Genomic DNA, 15,740 nt, shown 5'->3' on the forward strand with positions numbered 1-15,740 from the left:
GGCTTTTCTTGAAAATTACTTTTGTCCTTTTCCAGTGGTAACTGGCACTTTATTTTATAAATTAAAAAAAAACAGAACATGCTAGGAATCACATGTTATGGGAAAGGGAAATTTAACTCCCTGGCAAAGAATAGACATTAGGCATGTAAGGCAAAATGAATCGATGGATTAAAGGATTTCTCATTCCTTAAGGATGATTCTCTTGTAGCTATATAACCATAAAGCAAACTTGGGTCCACAGGCCAGATCTGGCCTGCTGCCTCTTTAGTACAGCCCGAACACTGAGACTGGTTTAGAGATTTTTACGTGGCTAGAAGAAAGGGAAAAGAAGAATAATATTTAAGATACATGAAAACATCTCATGACACTGCAGTAACAGAGTTGAGTAGTTGCACCAGAGGCCGTGTAATCCACAAAGCCTGCAATGTTAATAGGGCTGCATTAATATCCAGCCCTTATAGAAAAGTTCACTGACTCCTGCTGTGAAGTATATTAAGAAAGATAGTGGCAGCAGTGATACTAGAATGATGACACAGAGAGGGAAACTCAGAGCTGGTTTCCAGGGAGAGTAAGACCAGTGATGTCCTTGTGGGGCTGACAAAGAGAAGATGTAGAAGGCAGACAGACGATGGGGGGTGCGGGTGGGGGAGTTGGTCCCTTCCACTTTGATCTGAGGCAGGTTATTTCACCTCTCAGTCCCTCGGTTTCCTCATCTGTACAGTGACAGTCCTCATAGGATGCACCTCAGAGGGTTAGGAGGATTAAATGGATGGTATATCCCACCGTTTATAGAAAAGTTCGCTGACTCCTGCTGTGAAGTATATTAAAATAGTGGAAGGTACTTTAATTGATACAGGGGGCTCTCGAAAAATTGTAGCTCTGTGGAGAAGGGGCAAGGCATCGTTCCATTTGTTCTCATGAGGTTGTACATTGACATCTCCCAAAAGATGGTCCCCAGTTCTCCAGGCTGCTCCACCTGCCTTCTCTCGACCACCCTTCCTTCCGCCCTGGCCCCCGTTGGCTCAGAGCAGGGACTGTTAGGAATCCTAGAAAGCTTGGAAAATGAAGCAGGGACTTCTCATTTGGGTCACAGTGATATTAGAAGTCACATCTCCGGACTTTTTAAAAAGTAGGCTGGAGAAGAAGTCAGCTCTGTCGCTTGGATTCTGCCATCTTGATTATGACTTCAACTTTGTTACCTAACAAAATCACCCAGTGGACTAATTTGTTCTTATGTGCTGATATTAAAAGCAGTTTGGCAAGCTTGGAACAGAGTTTCATGGACTTTATTCTGGTCTTGTTTCCTCCCCAGCCGTCAGCCTTAGTCAGAGGCCCCCTCCCAACTGCCAGCATTGGCCCAAGCGTCCCCTTCTCGGCGGCGTCTCTTTTGGGCGCCTTGCCCATCGGGGCGAGGTATGCACCTGCGCCCACCTTCTCGGATCTGTATCCGCCTTTGACTTCATCCTTAGAAGATTTCTGTTCTTCTTTAAATTCATTTTCAATGAGTGAATCTAAACGAGGTAAGACTTGAGCTGCATATGTAAACAGTTACAGTTCATTTTCTAAAAAAGACAGTCTGTTTAACTAACACTGGGTAGTTGGTACTTGAGTTATTTTCATTGTAGCTGAAAATAGACTGTAGCTCTAAAACCTAAAGCTTCCTGTTTTAAATTCTCCTGGACTTAATTGTGCCATTGTGGAGATCAAGAAGCAAAGGCCTAAGAGTAGGAATGTATGTGGCACTGTTCGTTTGTTTGTTTTAATAAGATAACTTGTTAAGGTGGGTGTCTGTTGTTTGGGGGGGTGAGATGACTCTTAATGTTTTCTCTAGAAAAGGGATAACCCCCTCTTAAAGGGTCTTAAAGACAGGTTATCCTTTTAAATTCTGAACTAGGCAATACTTTAGTTAAGACTAATTTAAAATCAGTGTTTAGAATGATAATAGAACCACGTATTTTTGGCTTCATCCATTGAGCTCAGCAAACTATGGTACTTTACTTTTGCAAAGGATTGCTGAGGTTTGGGCCTGACTCCTGTTTTTGTAATTCTAGGCTTAATGTATCCTTTAAGTAGCCACAAGAAAAATCTTCATATTTTTGTCAGGCATCATTACAGTTAAACGAATCAACATCAAAATAATTGATTTAAAGATTGGCAACTGAACAAATGAAAATTTGTGGAAAACAGAGGGCAGAGAGAAAGGAATTGAGTGGCAGACGGAGAAAAAGAAAGAAGTTGAACCTGACTGGTTCTCTTAATGTTTTGATGAGTTTCTGCTTCACACTTTCAAAAGGAGAGAATCCTTTTCCATTTTTAATATGAATTATCTTCTTAGTCTTTTTTTTAACATTCCCATTTGATAGGCCCTGCCTTAGCTCATGTCTCTGAAAAATTGCTTTTTATTGAAATTTGTTTGTCTAAGGATTATTTATGTCCTTGGTTTCTGGAGGAGAAGAGAGACTCCATAGCCCTTTTTGAGTGTCAATAATGAGCAAGAAAGCTTCTCGGAACTGGGAGGGGAAATAAGGTGGGAAGCCATAGTGAGCTACTAAGCCCTGATGTTCTTATTACATGATTAGAATGAAAAGGTCTGTTGAAGTTTTTTTATTATTTTAGATCTGTCCACCTCAACTTCTAGAGAGGGAACAGCGCTTAACAACAGTAATTCTTCCCTTTTACTTGTAAGTGCCACTTCCTCTTTTGTAACTTCGTCGCTTAAATTGCAAATAGGTCTTTTACTTAAGTAACTGAGTTATTTGAATGAACGGTACCAGCTCCCTGGAATTTTGTGTGTGCTGTGGGAAAGAGTGCTAAAATAAGACTCTTCTGGAACATCCAGTAATAAGTGCTCTGTGTTTAAGGCTGGATCTGTCATGGCAAATTAATCAACAGTGTAAGAGGCTTTAGCACAGTGTGAATGACGAAGAAATGCAAGATCAGGGCATGAAAACCCTGTTGGCTGATGAAGCAGAACAGTTGCCCATCGCTTGTAACAACTCATGGAGCATCCCGAAAAGTGGGGGAGGGGCCTAGAGACCCCAAGGACAGGAACATGTAGAAGGAAATGGTTTTTAAATAGAAACGTAGTAAGGACAGAATAGTCCCACCTCTAGTCTGTGCAGAATGTCTCACTTTTGAGATGCGTTTGTTTTCTTCTTTAGTGATAGTGCAATATTTTTTGGCTGTTTTTTGTTTTTTTGTTTTTTGTTTTCTTATGCTTCTTGCAGATGAATGGACCAGGCAGTCTGTTTGCTTCTGAGAGTTTCCTGGGAATTTCAAGTCACCCTCGGAATGACTTTGGAAACTTTTTTGGAAGTGCAGTAACTAAACCCGCTTCTTCAGTGACCCCAAGACATCCCCTTGAAGGAACCCATGAACTGAGACAAGCTTGCCAGATCTGTTTTGTAAAATCAGGTCAGGACCAAACCAAGGAGCCCGTCAATAACCTGAGAGTTCTTAGGAATTTGTAAATCTATGTGGAAACACCAACTATTGTGACTCTTGTATCTTTATTTGAATTCTTTCTAAAGAAGCAGCAATTATTGATTAGGAGCCTTTAGAGTCTAATAGGATAAGTCTCGGTTCTTCTTTGATATAATTTTATGTATAGAATCATTTGGAATAGAATATTTAACCTGATTTTGAAAATTCTTTGTATTTTAAATATATGTTTAAGAATGTGATCATTTTCAAATAGAGTGAGAACTAGAAAAAAGCATTTTAAGACCAGTATGTGATACAGTGTTTGTGAAAATTAGAGTACTTTCTGTTGGGTTTTTTCATATCTTTACCCCTAAGTCAAGTGATACAAACACAGTTTATTCTAAATGGGGCCCAAATTCATTTTCTTACTTAGTTTATTTAAGCACATGCTTTTCCTTTACTCAGTTGGTAAAGAATCTGCCTGCAATGCAGGAGATCCTGGTTCAATTCCTGGGTTGGGAAGAACTGCTAGAGAAGGGATAGGGTACCCACTCCAGTATTCTTGGGCTTCCCTCATGTCTCAGCTGGTAAAGAATCTGCCTGCAACGTGGGAGACCTGGGTTCGATCCCTGGGTTGAAAAGATCCCCTGGAGAAGGGAGAGGCTACCCACTCCAGTATTCTGGCCTGGAGAATTCATGTACTATAGAGTCCATGGGGTCACAAAGAGTTGGACATGACTGAGCGACTTTCACTTTCACTTTCCCTTTAGAAGCCATTAGAATTCTTATTCTAATAAATAAGGGTTATATCTTGGGAGCACTGGTGGTTTTGTTCTGATCTTTGTGTTTTGTCTGACACCACAAAAGGCAAAAATTACTTTCCCTAGCTTGTTTTACGTGGGGGTTATGAAAGGACTTTTTCATGGGAATTTAATAATCATTATTCAGTTGCTCACATCTGCTTATAACTGTGCCTGTAAAATGAAATTATACTTCTTGTGCATATGAACAATCCTTTTTATATCTTTTTCAGGGCCTAAGCTAATGGATTTCACTTATCATGCTAATCTAGACCATAAATGTAAGAAAGATACTTTAATTGGTAGGATAAAGAATGTAGAAGATAAGTCATGGAAAAAAATACGTCCAAGACCGACAAAAACAAATTATGAAGGACCTTATTATATATGTAAAGGTATGTGCTATAATTACTTAATTGGTGTACCATGGCCTAAGTGAGAAACAATTTGCTACTTTTATTGCAATAGCCCCAGTATTACTGTTACTAAAAATGTTTAGAGTTAACAGCAAATTCCTTGGTTTGAAAGATTAGTATTTGTTTGTATTACTTTTACCTTTGCTTTTAATTTGCTGTCTAGTGGGTGTTTAATAGTTATTTATTGAAATAGGGGTTTCACCAGGTTTTAAACAGAGAACTGTCTCAAACTTTGGGTTCTCTGACATAGTCTAAGCAGAATCAGAACACTGAACTAAGGCTTTGATAATGTCAGTCTTGTAATATATTTTTGAGAGAAACATAGTGTTTTCATTTTGTCAGACCACTCCACCTAAATGAGCTTTCAGTCAATTAAGTTGCTCAGTCATGTCTGACTGTGCTACCCCATGGACTGCAGCACGCTAGGCTTCCCTGCCCATCACCAGCTCCTGGAGTTTGCTCAAACTTATGTCCATTGAGTTGGTAATGCCATCCAACCATCCCAACCTCTGTTGTCCACTTTTCCTTCTGCCTTCAGTCCTTTCCAGCATCAGGGTCTTTTGCAGTGAGTCAGTTCTTCACATCAGGTGGCCAAAGTTTTGGAGCTTCAGCTACAGCATCATTCCTTCCAATGAATATTCAGGAAATGAGCTTTGAATGTCTGTAAATGATAGAATGGGAAAGACTAGAGATCTCTTCAAGAAAATTAGAGATACCAAGGGAACATTTCATGCAAAGATGGGCTCAATAAAGGACAGAAATGGTAGGGACCTAACAGAAGCAGAAGATATTAAGAAGAGGTGGCAAGAATACACAGAAGAACACAAAAAAGATCTTCATGACCAAGATAATCACGATGGTGTGATCACTCACCTAGAGCCAGACATCCTGGAATATGAAGTCAAATGGACCTTAGGAAGCATCACTATGAACAAAGCTAGTGGAGGTGGTGGAATTCCAGTGGAGCTCTTTCAAATCCTGAAAGATGATGCTGTGAAAGTGCTGCACTCAGTTTGCCAGCAAATGTGGAAAACTCAGCAGTGGCCACAGGACTGGAAAAGGTCAGTTTTCATTCCATTCCCAAAGAAAGGCAATGCCAAAGAATGCTCAAACTACCGCACAGTTACACTCAACTCACACGCTAGTAAAGTCATACTCAAAATTCTCCAAGCCAGATTTCAGCAATAGGTGAACCGTGAACTTCCAGATGTTCAAGCTGGTTTTAGAAAAGGCAGAGGAACCAGAGATCAAATTGCCAACATCCGTTGGATCATTGAAAAAGCAAGAGAGTTCTAGAAAAACATCTATTTCTGCTTTATTGACTATGCCAAAGCCTTTGACTGTGTGGATCCCAATAAACTGTGGAAAATTCTGAAAGAGATGGGCATACCAGACCACCTGACCTGCCTCTTGAGAAATCTGTATGTAGGTCAGGAAGCAACAGTTAGAATTGGACATGGAACAACAGACTGGTTCCAAATAGGAAAAGGAGTACATTAAGGCTGTATATTGTCACCCTGCTTATTTAACTTACATGGAGAGTATATCATGAGAAATGCTGGGCTGGAAGAAGCACAAGCTGGAATCAAGATTGTTGGGAGAAATATCAATAACCTCAGATATGCAGATGACACCACCCTTATGGCAGAAAGTGAAGAAGAACTAAAGAGCCTCTTGATGAAAGTGAAAGAGGAGAGCCTAAAAGTTGGCTTAAAGCTCAACATTCAGAAAACAAAGATTATGGCATCCGGTCCCATCACTTCATGGCAAATAGATGGAGAAACATTGGCAACAGTGTCAGACTTTATTTTTGGGGGCTCAAAAATCACTGCAGATGGTGATTGCAGCCTTGAAATTAAAAGACGCTTACTCCTTAGGAGAAAAGTTATAACCAACCTAGACAGCATATTAAAAAGCAGAGACATTACTTCGCCAACAAAGGTCCATCTAGTCAAGGCTATGGTTTTTCCAGTGGTCATGTATGGATGCAAAAGTTGGACTGTGAAGAAGGCTGAGTGCCGAAGAATTGCTGCTTTTGAACTGTGGTGTTGGAGAAGATTCTTGAGAGTCCCTTGGACTGCAAGGAGATACAACCAGTCCATCCTAAAGGAGATCAGTCCTGGGAGTTCATTGGAAGGACTGATGTTGAATCAGAAACTCCAGTCCTTTGACCACCTGATACAAAGAGCTGATTCATTTGAAAAGACCCTGATGCTGGGAAAGATTGAAGGTGGGGGAAAGGGATGAGACAGGATGAGGTGGTTGGATGGCATCACTGACTCAATGGATATGAGTTTGAGTAAACTCCAGGAGTTGGTGATGGATAGGGAGGCCTGGCGTGCTGCAGTCCATGGGGTCGCAAGGAGTTGGACATGACTGAGTGACTGAACTGAACTGAAATGATTTTTTAAACTTAGTGGTGAACATGCAAACATCAGGGCTTTTTTTGCCCTGTCTGAAATAAAAGTAATTTAGAATTGTGCTGCTGTTTTTTTTTGTTCATTTTTTTGTTTTAAGAGTTAATACCATTGGGACTTCTCTGGTGGCTCAGATGGTAAAGAATCTCCCTGCGATGTGGGAGACCCAGGTTCAATCCTGGGTCAAGAAGATCCCCTGGAGAAGGGGATGTCTACCCACTCCGGTATTCTTGCCTGGAGAATTCCATGAGCCTGGCAGGCTACAGTCCACGGGGTTGCAAAGAGTCAGACACAACTGAGCAACTAACACTTCCATGCGTTCAATATACCATTCCTGCATAGTAATATGTGTATCCTTGAATTGTTAGAAAAATTTAAACAATGCACTTAGTGTGTTTAATATTCATTGGCTTTGAAAACACAATGGCCCATGTTTTAAATGTCTTTTAATTCCCTGTCTCCCCCCTACTTTTTTAATAAGATTTTGTTTGAAAATGTATTATTTTTTTTTTCCTTTTTCAGAGGATAGTTACTTTACAATGTTGTGTTAGTTTCTGCTTTACAGCAAAGTGAATCAGCCACACGTATACATACATCCCCTCTTCCTTGGATTTTCCTCCCATTTAGGTCACCACAGAACACTGAGTAGAATTCCCTGTGCTATACAGTCGGTTGTTATTAATTATGTTTTATTCATATTAGTATACACATGCCAATCCCAATCTCCCAATCCATCCCACCTCTGTTAATTTCCTGTCTTTCTAGATGTTGCCGCTGAGGAGGAATGTAGATATTCAGGCCACTGCACATTTGCTTATTGCCAGGAGGAGATAGATGTCTGGACACTGGAGCGGAAGGGGGCGTTCAGCAGAGAGGCTTTCTTCGGTGGCAATGGAAAGATCAGCTTTACCGTATTCAAATTGTTCCAGGAGCATCTTGGAGAATTTATATTCCTTTGTGAGGTACTGTCTCCAAGTCTTCTTTTCGACTGTGAAACAGGTAGTGGTTTCTGACCCAGAAGTATCAAGTGCTTAGCTCTGGTCCTGCTGTTTGCTAAAGCATTTGCTTAGCAATGGTAGCTACTATTACTGTCCAAAAGAATAACATTAAGACATCCTATTTGCCGAGTGTTAATTGACATATGCTTGTAATATGTAAGTATGAATGTCATCAGCATCACACAAAAGTTATCATCTTGTATTACATTTTTATGATAATTCTTCTCTGTCTGTTTCAGAAATGTTTTGATCATAAGCCTAGAATGATAAGTAAAAGAAACAAAGATAATTCTACATCTTGTTCTCATCCGGTTACAAAGCATGAATTTGAAGACAATAAGTATGTTGGTATTTTCTAATATTTTTAGTGACAAAATTAATCCTCTTTTTAGATCCAAATAAAACCAGAGTAGTATCTTCCCAGGCGTTCCCTTCTCTTTTTGTTGTTGTTTTGAAAGATGGTGACTATTTTTATAAGACTAATAGGTTTTGCTGAGAACTTTAAAATGAATTATTAAGATTTAATACAGAAAAGCAATACGGGTTTATAGCTTCTCATGACATGGATTTAGGTATTTTAATGTAGCCTAAGATAATTATCCTCTCCTCTCCCCAATTAATCCTACAGTTGCATACAGTGATTTGTTTTTTTCTGAAAGAGATTTAAAATGTATTTTCAGTCTAGAATTTTACATTTTGTATGTGTATATGGGCTTCCTTGTTGCTCAGATGGTAAAAAAAATCCACCTGTAATGCAGGAGACGTGGGTTTGATCCCTGGATTGGGAAGGTCTGCTGGAGAAGGGAATGACAACCCACTGTAGTATTCTTGCCTGAGAATCCCATGGATAGGAGCCTGGGGGGCTACAGTTCATGGGCTCGCAAAGAGTCAGATGTGACTGATCGGTTAAGCACACACACACGAGTATATACATTTTTTTTAAAAGCTATGGTAGAACAGTAGTAAAATGTCGCTCCATTTTCCTCTTAGGTGCCTTGTCCACATTTTGCGAGAGACAACAGTAAAGTATTCCAAAATACGTTCTTTTCATGGCCAGTGTCAGCTTGATTTATGCCGACATGAGGTTCGATATGGCTGTTTAAGGGAAGATGAATGCTTTTATGCACATAGTCTTGTAGAATTGAAAGTCTGGATATTGCAAAATGAAACAGGTAGGTTTGTGCAAGATTGAGACAAGTCCCCTCAAGAGCAGTCAGGGTTTACGAAATGGTATTGAAGACCTTTCCCCATAATCTGGTGTGGCAGCACTGTAGATTTTATCTTGAATCTTAAACCTGAGTTGCTTCATGTTTAGAGTGGCCTATTTTGAATGTGGTCTCATATAAGTAATTCCTGATATAAGTTCATGTATGCAATACGGATCCGTGAGGAAGAAAGATTCTTTGGAAGGCACCAAGAGCTGTATTTATAAAGATTCCATTTCAAAAGAGTAGTATGATATTCATCCTTGGTGACAGATTATGCCAAATGGGGGTAAAGAATTGAGTCTGACTGTGCCTAGACAGGTGGCCTGATATTGCGTAAAGAACTTTAAACAAAAGTCTTCGGCATTTTTCAGGCATCTCACATGATGATATTGCCCAGGAATCTAAACGATATTGGCAAAATTTGGAAGCAAATGTACCTGGAGCTCAGGTATGCTTTTCCTTTATCCTTTCTGCATTTGGGATCTTTTCTGGAATGGCCTGATGGATGTTAGTAGTTGGCAGATGCAGTTTATACTTCCATATAATCCAGTAACCTGCTTGAGTTTTCTTGAGTTTATTGAGTTAAGTGGGAAAAAAAATTGCGTAAATGTGAAAAAAGATTTTCTGAAATTTAGTTGATTATCATTAAAATAAAAAACCAAAAAACTAGGTATCTCATAGTACCTGCCAGGAATACAGGTTAGGGAATTCCCTTGTGGTCCAGTGATTAGGACCCTGTGATTCCACTGCAGGGGCCATGGGTTTGATCCCTGGTCAGGAAACTAAGATCCTGCATAGCCAAAGAAGGAAAGAATATAGGGTACAATTTTCTCTAATTATTTTATCTTTTGGCCACACCACATAGCATGTAAGATCTTAGTGCCCCAACCAGGGATTGAATCCACATCCCCTGCAGTAGAAAGCACAGAGTCCTGACTACTGGACTCTCAGGGAAGTTCTAGGATACAGTTTTCTTATTTAGTTTATTTGGCAGAACAGATGGGGTCTTGGGCTGTGGGGATCCTTGGAGGAGGGGAGGTAGACCATGCAGTTCCGCTTACCACTCAGCCAGACTGCATCATCCAACCATCTTCCTTCCTTTCTCCCCACAAACCCTAAACATTAACACCAGAGCTGGCTTTGATAAATTGAGGTTTGGCATCTGTAATCTACTTTCATCATATTCTCTTATATTTGGGTAGAGAACTGGAGATTTAGTTATCAGATAGTATATATAGTGGTCAAATCATCAGACCAGACAAGAACAGAAGTTGTGTGCTAGTAAAAAAATAATAATCGCACACAGTTGTGCATGGCGAATGAATGTGTTCTCAGAAAATGGTTTTCTGTTAATTAAAACTGATCTCTTAATTACTTAAGGTACTTGGCAATCAAATAATGCCTGGATCCCTTAATATGAAGATAAAATTTGTATGTGCTCAGTGTCTGAGAAATGGCCAAGTCATTGAACCAGACAAAAACAGAAAATATTGCAGTGCAAAAGCAAGGCATTCGTAAGTAGTGTGTGTGTGCAAATAGTGCCTGTTTCTCTTCATGGGTATAAAACCGTACATATCAGAAAAAAGATTAAGGCTGTGAGGAGAGCAAAGGAAAGTAGACAATTTAGGAGTAATTGCAAACCAAAAGGAAAGAGACTTTTAGGATTTAGTAGCTAAGAATTCAACAAAATTCAATAGTATTTTTCCTGTATTTTACCATTTCCTTGTTTAGGATTCATAGGGAATGTCTGTTTATAAATGTCAACAGGAAGTGAAATGACAGAATCATAAGGCATTTCTTTTAGAAGGGTTGAAAAAAAAATCTCTGGTCCCTTGGGTACAGACTTTGTACCTGCCCCTTTATATTATGCCTTTGCCAGTGTGTTTTTGTTTTTTCTGAACTCCATTTTTCTTAGGTGGACCAAAGATCGTCGTGCGATGAGAGTGATGTCTATTGAACGTAAGAAGTGGATGAACATCCGTCCTCTTCCCACAAAGAAACAAATGCCTTTACAGTTTGATGTACATACGTAATTTTTAAGCCACTTTTTTTTTTATTAGGCATTTCAAATCATTAGAAAGTAGTAGTAATTCGGTTGGAAACTGGTACCCTTTAAATAATGCTCGTCATGTTACTAAAATCTAAGTGGTCCTTTCGTTTTCCTTCCCCTTTTGTGTGTGTGGCTCTGGCGCAGTTTTTAGGTTGATTGGAACAAGTTACTTAGGAGATGTAGAAAATGAACTAGAGAAAAGTGATGGTCTAGACTCAGCTTATTTTCCAGATGAATGGCTGTGAGCAAATGGGAGAGAATTTCATTGATTCCTCAGCTTTGCTATCAAACCCAAGACTTTCTGTATTACTAACTCTGTTGATGAGTTTTTGGTGTTTTGTTTTTTTTTTATCACGCCTATTTCTTTCACTGAAGCAATGGATGCTCGCTAAAGGATACCTAATGTTACAGGATTTTCTTGAAGTAACCCAAGGGTGGAGAAGGAAATGGCAGCCCACTCCAGTATTCTTGCCTGGAGAACCCCAGGGACAGAGGAGCCTGTGGGCTGCCGTCTCTGGGGTAGAGCAGAGTCGGACATGACTAAAGTGACTTAGCAGTAGCAGCAGCAACCCAAGGGAAAAATGCTTCCTGTTGGAGCAACATGTTCCCCCAAAGCCCTTAGATTGGGAACATCAAACTGACTTACAAGGTGGCACATTTCATCTTGGTCCCTCTGGTCCCCTACGTGGTCGTCTGGGCAAAGCTTGGAACTGGCCTGACTTTCTTGTTCACGAGAGAGGGTCTGGCGGGGTTATACCTGAGCTCAGGTGAGGGGCGCTTTCTGCCCCAGTGGAGGAAACATGGGGAGAGTCTTCTGCCCAGAGCAGCAGTGCAGATGGACTGCAGACTCTCCACTAACGCGGCTCCTTCTCCAAACTGCCAAGGAGTTGAGGAAGAGGCAGGTTCATTTCCCATCACCCAGGGCACCTTGCAGTCTGTGAAACTCAACACAGGCTACAAGGCCAGTCTTTGAGGGAGGGGATGTGTTTGTGTTTATCCACTGTGGTTTCAGCCTCATCGATACGGGTGATTTATTAGTGGGCTATAATAAGAGAGGAGGAAGGCTTATTAGAACCAGTGATTATCTTGTGCTTCAGTAGATAGTGGAGATTATAGACATACTCCTCAAAATTTTGCCAAGACGAAGACGACTGGGAACAGTTCTAACTCATGAGGCAGCTGCCTAGAACCACTGGTGATTCTCTCATTGCAGACGCGGGTTCTACACCGCATTTACAGGAACACATTTCCTCTGTTTCCCTACCCCACTAGATATTGCTAAGGGGTCCTTTTTCTAAAAGAAGAAATAACACTCTGCGTGCGTGTATATGTGTAGGCAGTGTGGTGAGGCGGAGAGAGGATGGGCTTCAGGGTCTGCCCGAAGGACCAGTAAGTTAGCCTCAGTTTGCTCATCTGTAAGTGGGAATCATTGCATGGAAGATATGTGAGATGGTGGTGTGTAAAAACCCAGCACAGAGCGGCCTTCTCCTTTATCTTCTCTTCTCCCTGCTCCTTATCACTGAGCTTTGAAAGACAATAATCAGTGTCTACCCAGTAATACATAAGTACTTCCTGGGGCTTGAATGGGAAAAGAATATAAGAAAATCCATCACAAGAATGTTTTGGTGACTTGACTTCCTGCAAAAAAATTGTAAAGGGGTTGGGGGGTCCCTGACTTTCGTTCAGGAGAGGAAAGGAGCAGTGTTTAGTGTTAACCGCTTCTTGATTTTTGGTGAAAGTCAATGCTAAGCATTTACTGTTATGTAAACTAATACATAGAGCCAGCTCTGTTGAAACACGGATAAACTAAGACAAGCTAACAATGAATTGTGCTAGGATTTATGCTCCATAAAGACAAGTACATTGATGATATTTACGAATGTGCTCTTGGTGACAGTGGTATTCCTAGTTCTTAATAGTCACAGGTCTTAGGGAAATCTGTTCTGCTGACTGCTATCATTTTATTTTTCCTACCAGTATCACTGTTTTTACTCTGTAAAGTAAAAATGCAAATAACCACAAGAGGTATTACTTGAATGCTGTATAACTGGATGGTCTGGTTAGTGGAATAATTGTCTTCTGACACTGCAGACCTAGTGAATGATGGCTGAGATTAGCTGCCAGTGTCGGTGAGAAGTAAACGTCGGAGGTTTTCTCTGACCTTGTTTATTGGAGGCGTCTGCAGTTTCTTTCCTGCTTCCCAAGTGCTGACAAGGAGGTATTCTGGGTGTCAGGCAGAGGAGAGTAGGATATGTCATATTGAGGGGGCCAGAGACTTGCACTACAGAGATAAAGTGCTCTGTTGTGTTAAAAGCAGATACTCTGAATAAGTGAATCTGTTGACATTTTCTCATAAGAAAATGTTCCATATTCCAGTTCCATACTTAGGCTCTTTTGAAAAGTTTTGAGACAGAAAGCTTGATATCATCTCATGTCTTTGGGGCTTATAGTCAATTCGAATAGGAGCAAATTAATCTCATTTAAAAATTATATTACTCAGCATTAGCATGGATAATATTTATTTTGCTTACATGTAAAAATTAGGCAGTTTTACTCATTGTACTCTGTCTTAAAGCATATTCATGTATTTTTTTTTAATACAGCTGTGCAATCATATTGCTTCTGGGAAAAAATGTCAGTACATTGGAAACTGTTCCTTTGCTCACAGTCCTGAGGAACGAGAAGTGTGGACCTACATGAAGGAGAACGGGAGTAAGTTGATGATTAAACATGGCCTTGACACCCACGGAATCCAGCTCGCCTGGAAGTCTCTTTCCTCCCTGTAAATTGCCAGCTTACAGGGAACACAGAAGGCAGTCTGTGCTCTAAGCCATTATCTCATTTTATCAGTGAAGCAGAGTCTGACCATCAGTCATGTTTGCTTAGGTCAAATTTGGATACAAAAACATAGGTCAGCATCCTCTGATGACATAGGCATGTCCCTGAGTCACTGTCTGGGGAAGTTCAGTCCTTCCATGAGTGCCCGGGTTAGATCACCTGCTCCTGGTGTGAAGAGTCACTCCTGAATTTATCAGGTTGGAACTGGAGGTTTCTTCTGGGAACTCTTACGGGTAGAACAGGCCCAGATGCAAAGGCCCAAGGAGAGAATGATTGTCTTGGTCAAGCATCAGTTTTACTGTGAGAGCCTTGGAAAGAAGCCTCAGGCAACCTTTCACTTCTGACCAGAAAAGGTTTTGCTACCAGTATCGTTGTTTTTCAGTCTTAAGTAAAGTGATAAAAATTTATGGATGGCTTGAGATCTGCAGTCTGGGGATTACAAGAATCATTTGGATTTAAGCACATCACCTATTGTATTTTAGCCATGTAAACATTCAGTGACTTGTGTGAGTGGGACTCCTTGCTTGGAGTGAGGACTTGAGGATATCCTGAAGGTATCCTTGCAAATCAGGGCTCCTGCAGCAATTCCTGCTACCACTGGCCTGAAGGAAGAAGGATTTCCTATTGTATCTCTAATTTTAGCTGGAGGTATATTGTTAGAAACACTTGAGCAGACAGTAGAGCTGGGTTTTGACCAGATCCTCATTTCCAGCTTTATTATTATTTTTTAACTCAGTGCCTCTCAGCTGGGGATGAATGTTGCCACCCACACCCCTCTCCCCTTGGGGACAGTTGGTAGCGTCTGGACCTTTTTTATTGTTATGACTTGTGGGGCAGTGCTACTGGCAGCTGGTAGGCAGAGGCCAGGGAGATTGTTAAACATCGTACAGTGCACAAGGCTTATCCAGCAGCAAAGAATTATCTGGCTCAGCACACAGGTGGTGCTGAGGCCATGAAACCTTAGTTTTATCAGTGGATGCTAATGCCGGATACACTTGTTCCTACTGTAAGAAGCAGCTTGCAGCCACAGCCCCGGACCCGGTCATTACTGTGCTGTTGTAAATTGCACCCCTGCGTGTCAGTCCTCTGGGACAGTAGCTGGACTGACGGGGCCCCATCAGGGCCAGAATCTTGGTTCCTGTAGTAGGTTCCTCAACCTTTCTCAGTAAACAGTGAGGAGCTGTGTAAGTTGCCTGTGTGTTTACGGCACTGATAACGAGTGTTTGACGTGGGCCGTTGTGAAGCTGTGGCTTTCCTTTTCAGCAATGCCCTTGAAATGGCTTCTGAATTTTATTTTTTGGCTGCACCATGCGGCATGTGGGATCTTAGTTCCCTGACCAGGGATCAAGCCTGTGTCCCCTGCAGTGGAAGCTCAGAATCTTAACCACTGGACCACCAGGGAAGTCTTGGGTCTCTGAATTTTAAACACCCACAAGGTGTCTTGCACATGCAGGGAGGAGTTCATCAGTCTTGAAAACTAATGTTTGTCTGTGCCCTAATGGACCTGAATTTGGTTCTTACCCTGAGCGTCTGGAACTGGCCCGTCTCTCGTGTCTAATACATAATCATCTCTGTTTGCCTCTTGATTTT

At 41.0% G+C, this 15,740-nt stretch overlaps 1 protein-coding gene across 1 annotated transcript in view; it reads left to right on the plus strand.

The window, feature by feature from the left end:
* The window catches only part of ZC3H7A (zinc finger CCCH-type containing 7A), a 37,690-nt gene that overhangs the window by 17,810 nt on the left and 4,140 nt on the right, over positions 1-15,740 (plus strand). Inside the window, exons 10-20 of the mRNA XM_068966997.1 lie at positions 1,313-1,520; positions 2,617-2,681; positions 3,228-3,414; positions 4,457-4,618; positions 7,822-8,018; positions 8,294-8,394; positions 9,045-9,226; positions 9,634-9,710; positions 10,643-10,776; positions 11,178-11,283; positions 13,916-14,024. Coding sequence (XP_068823098.1) covers positions 1,313-1,520; positions 2,617-2,681; positions 3,228-3,414; positions 4,457-4,618; positions 7,822-8,018; positions 8,294-8,394; positions 9,045-9,226; positions 9,634-9,710; positions 10,643-10,776; positions 11,178-11,283; positions 13,916-14,024 — 1,528 coding nt within the window. The remainder of the gene's footprint in view (positions 1-1,312; positions 1,521-2,616; positions 2,682-3,227; positions 3,415-4,456; positions 4,619-7,821; positions 8,019-8,293; positions 8,395-9,044; positions 9,227-9,633; positions 9,711-10,642; positions 10,777-11,177; positions 11,284-13,915; positions 14,025-15,740) is intronic.

This window comes from Capricornis sumatraensis, chromosome 3 (assembly GCF_032405125.1).
Source record: "Capricornis sumatraensis isolate serow.1 chromosome 3, serow.2, whole genome shotgun sequence".
NCBI classification, from domain to species: Eukaryota; Metazoa; Chordata; class Mammalia; order Artiodactyla; family Bovidae; genus Capricornis; species Capricornis sumatraensis.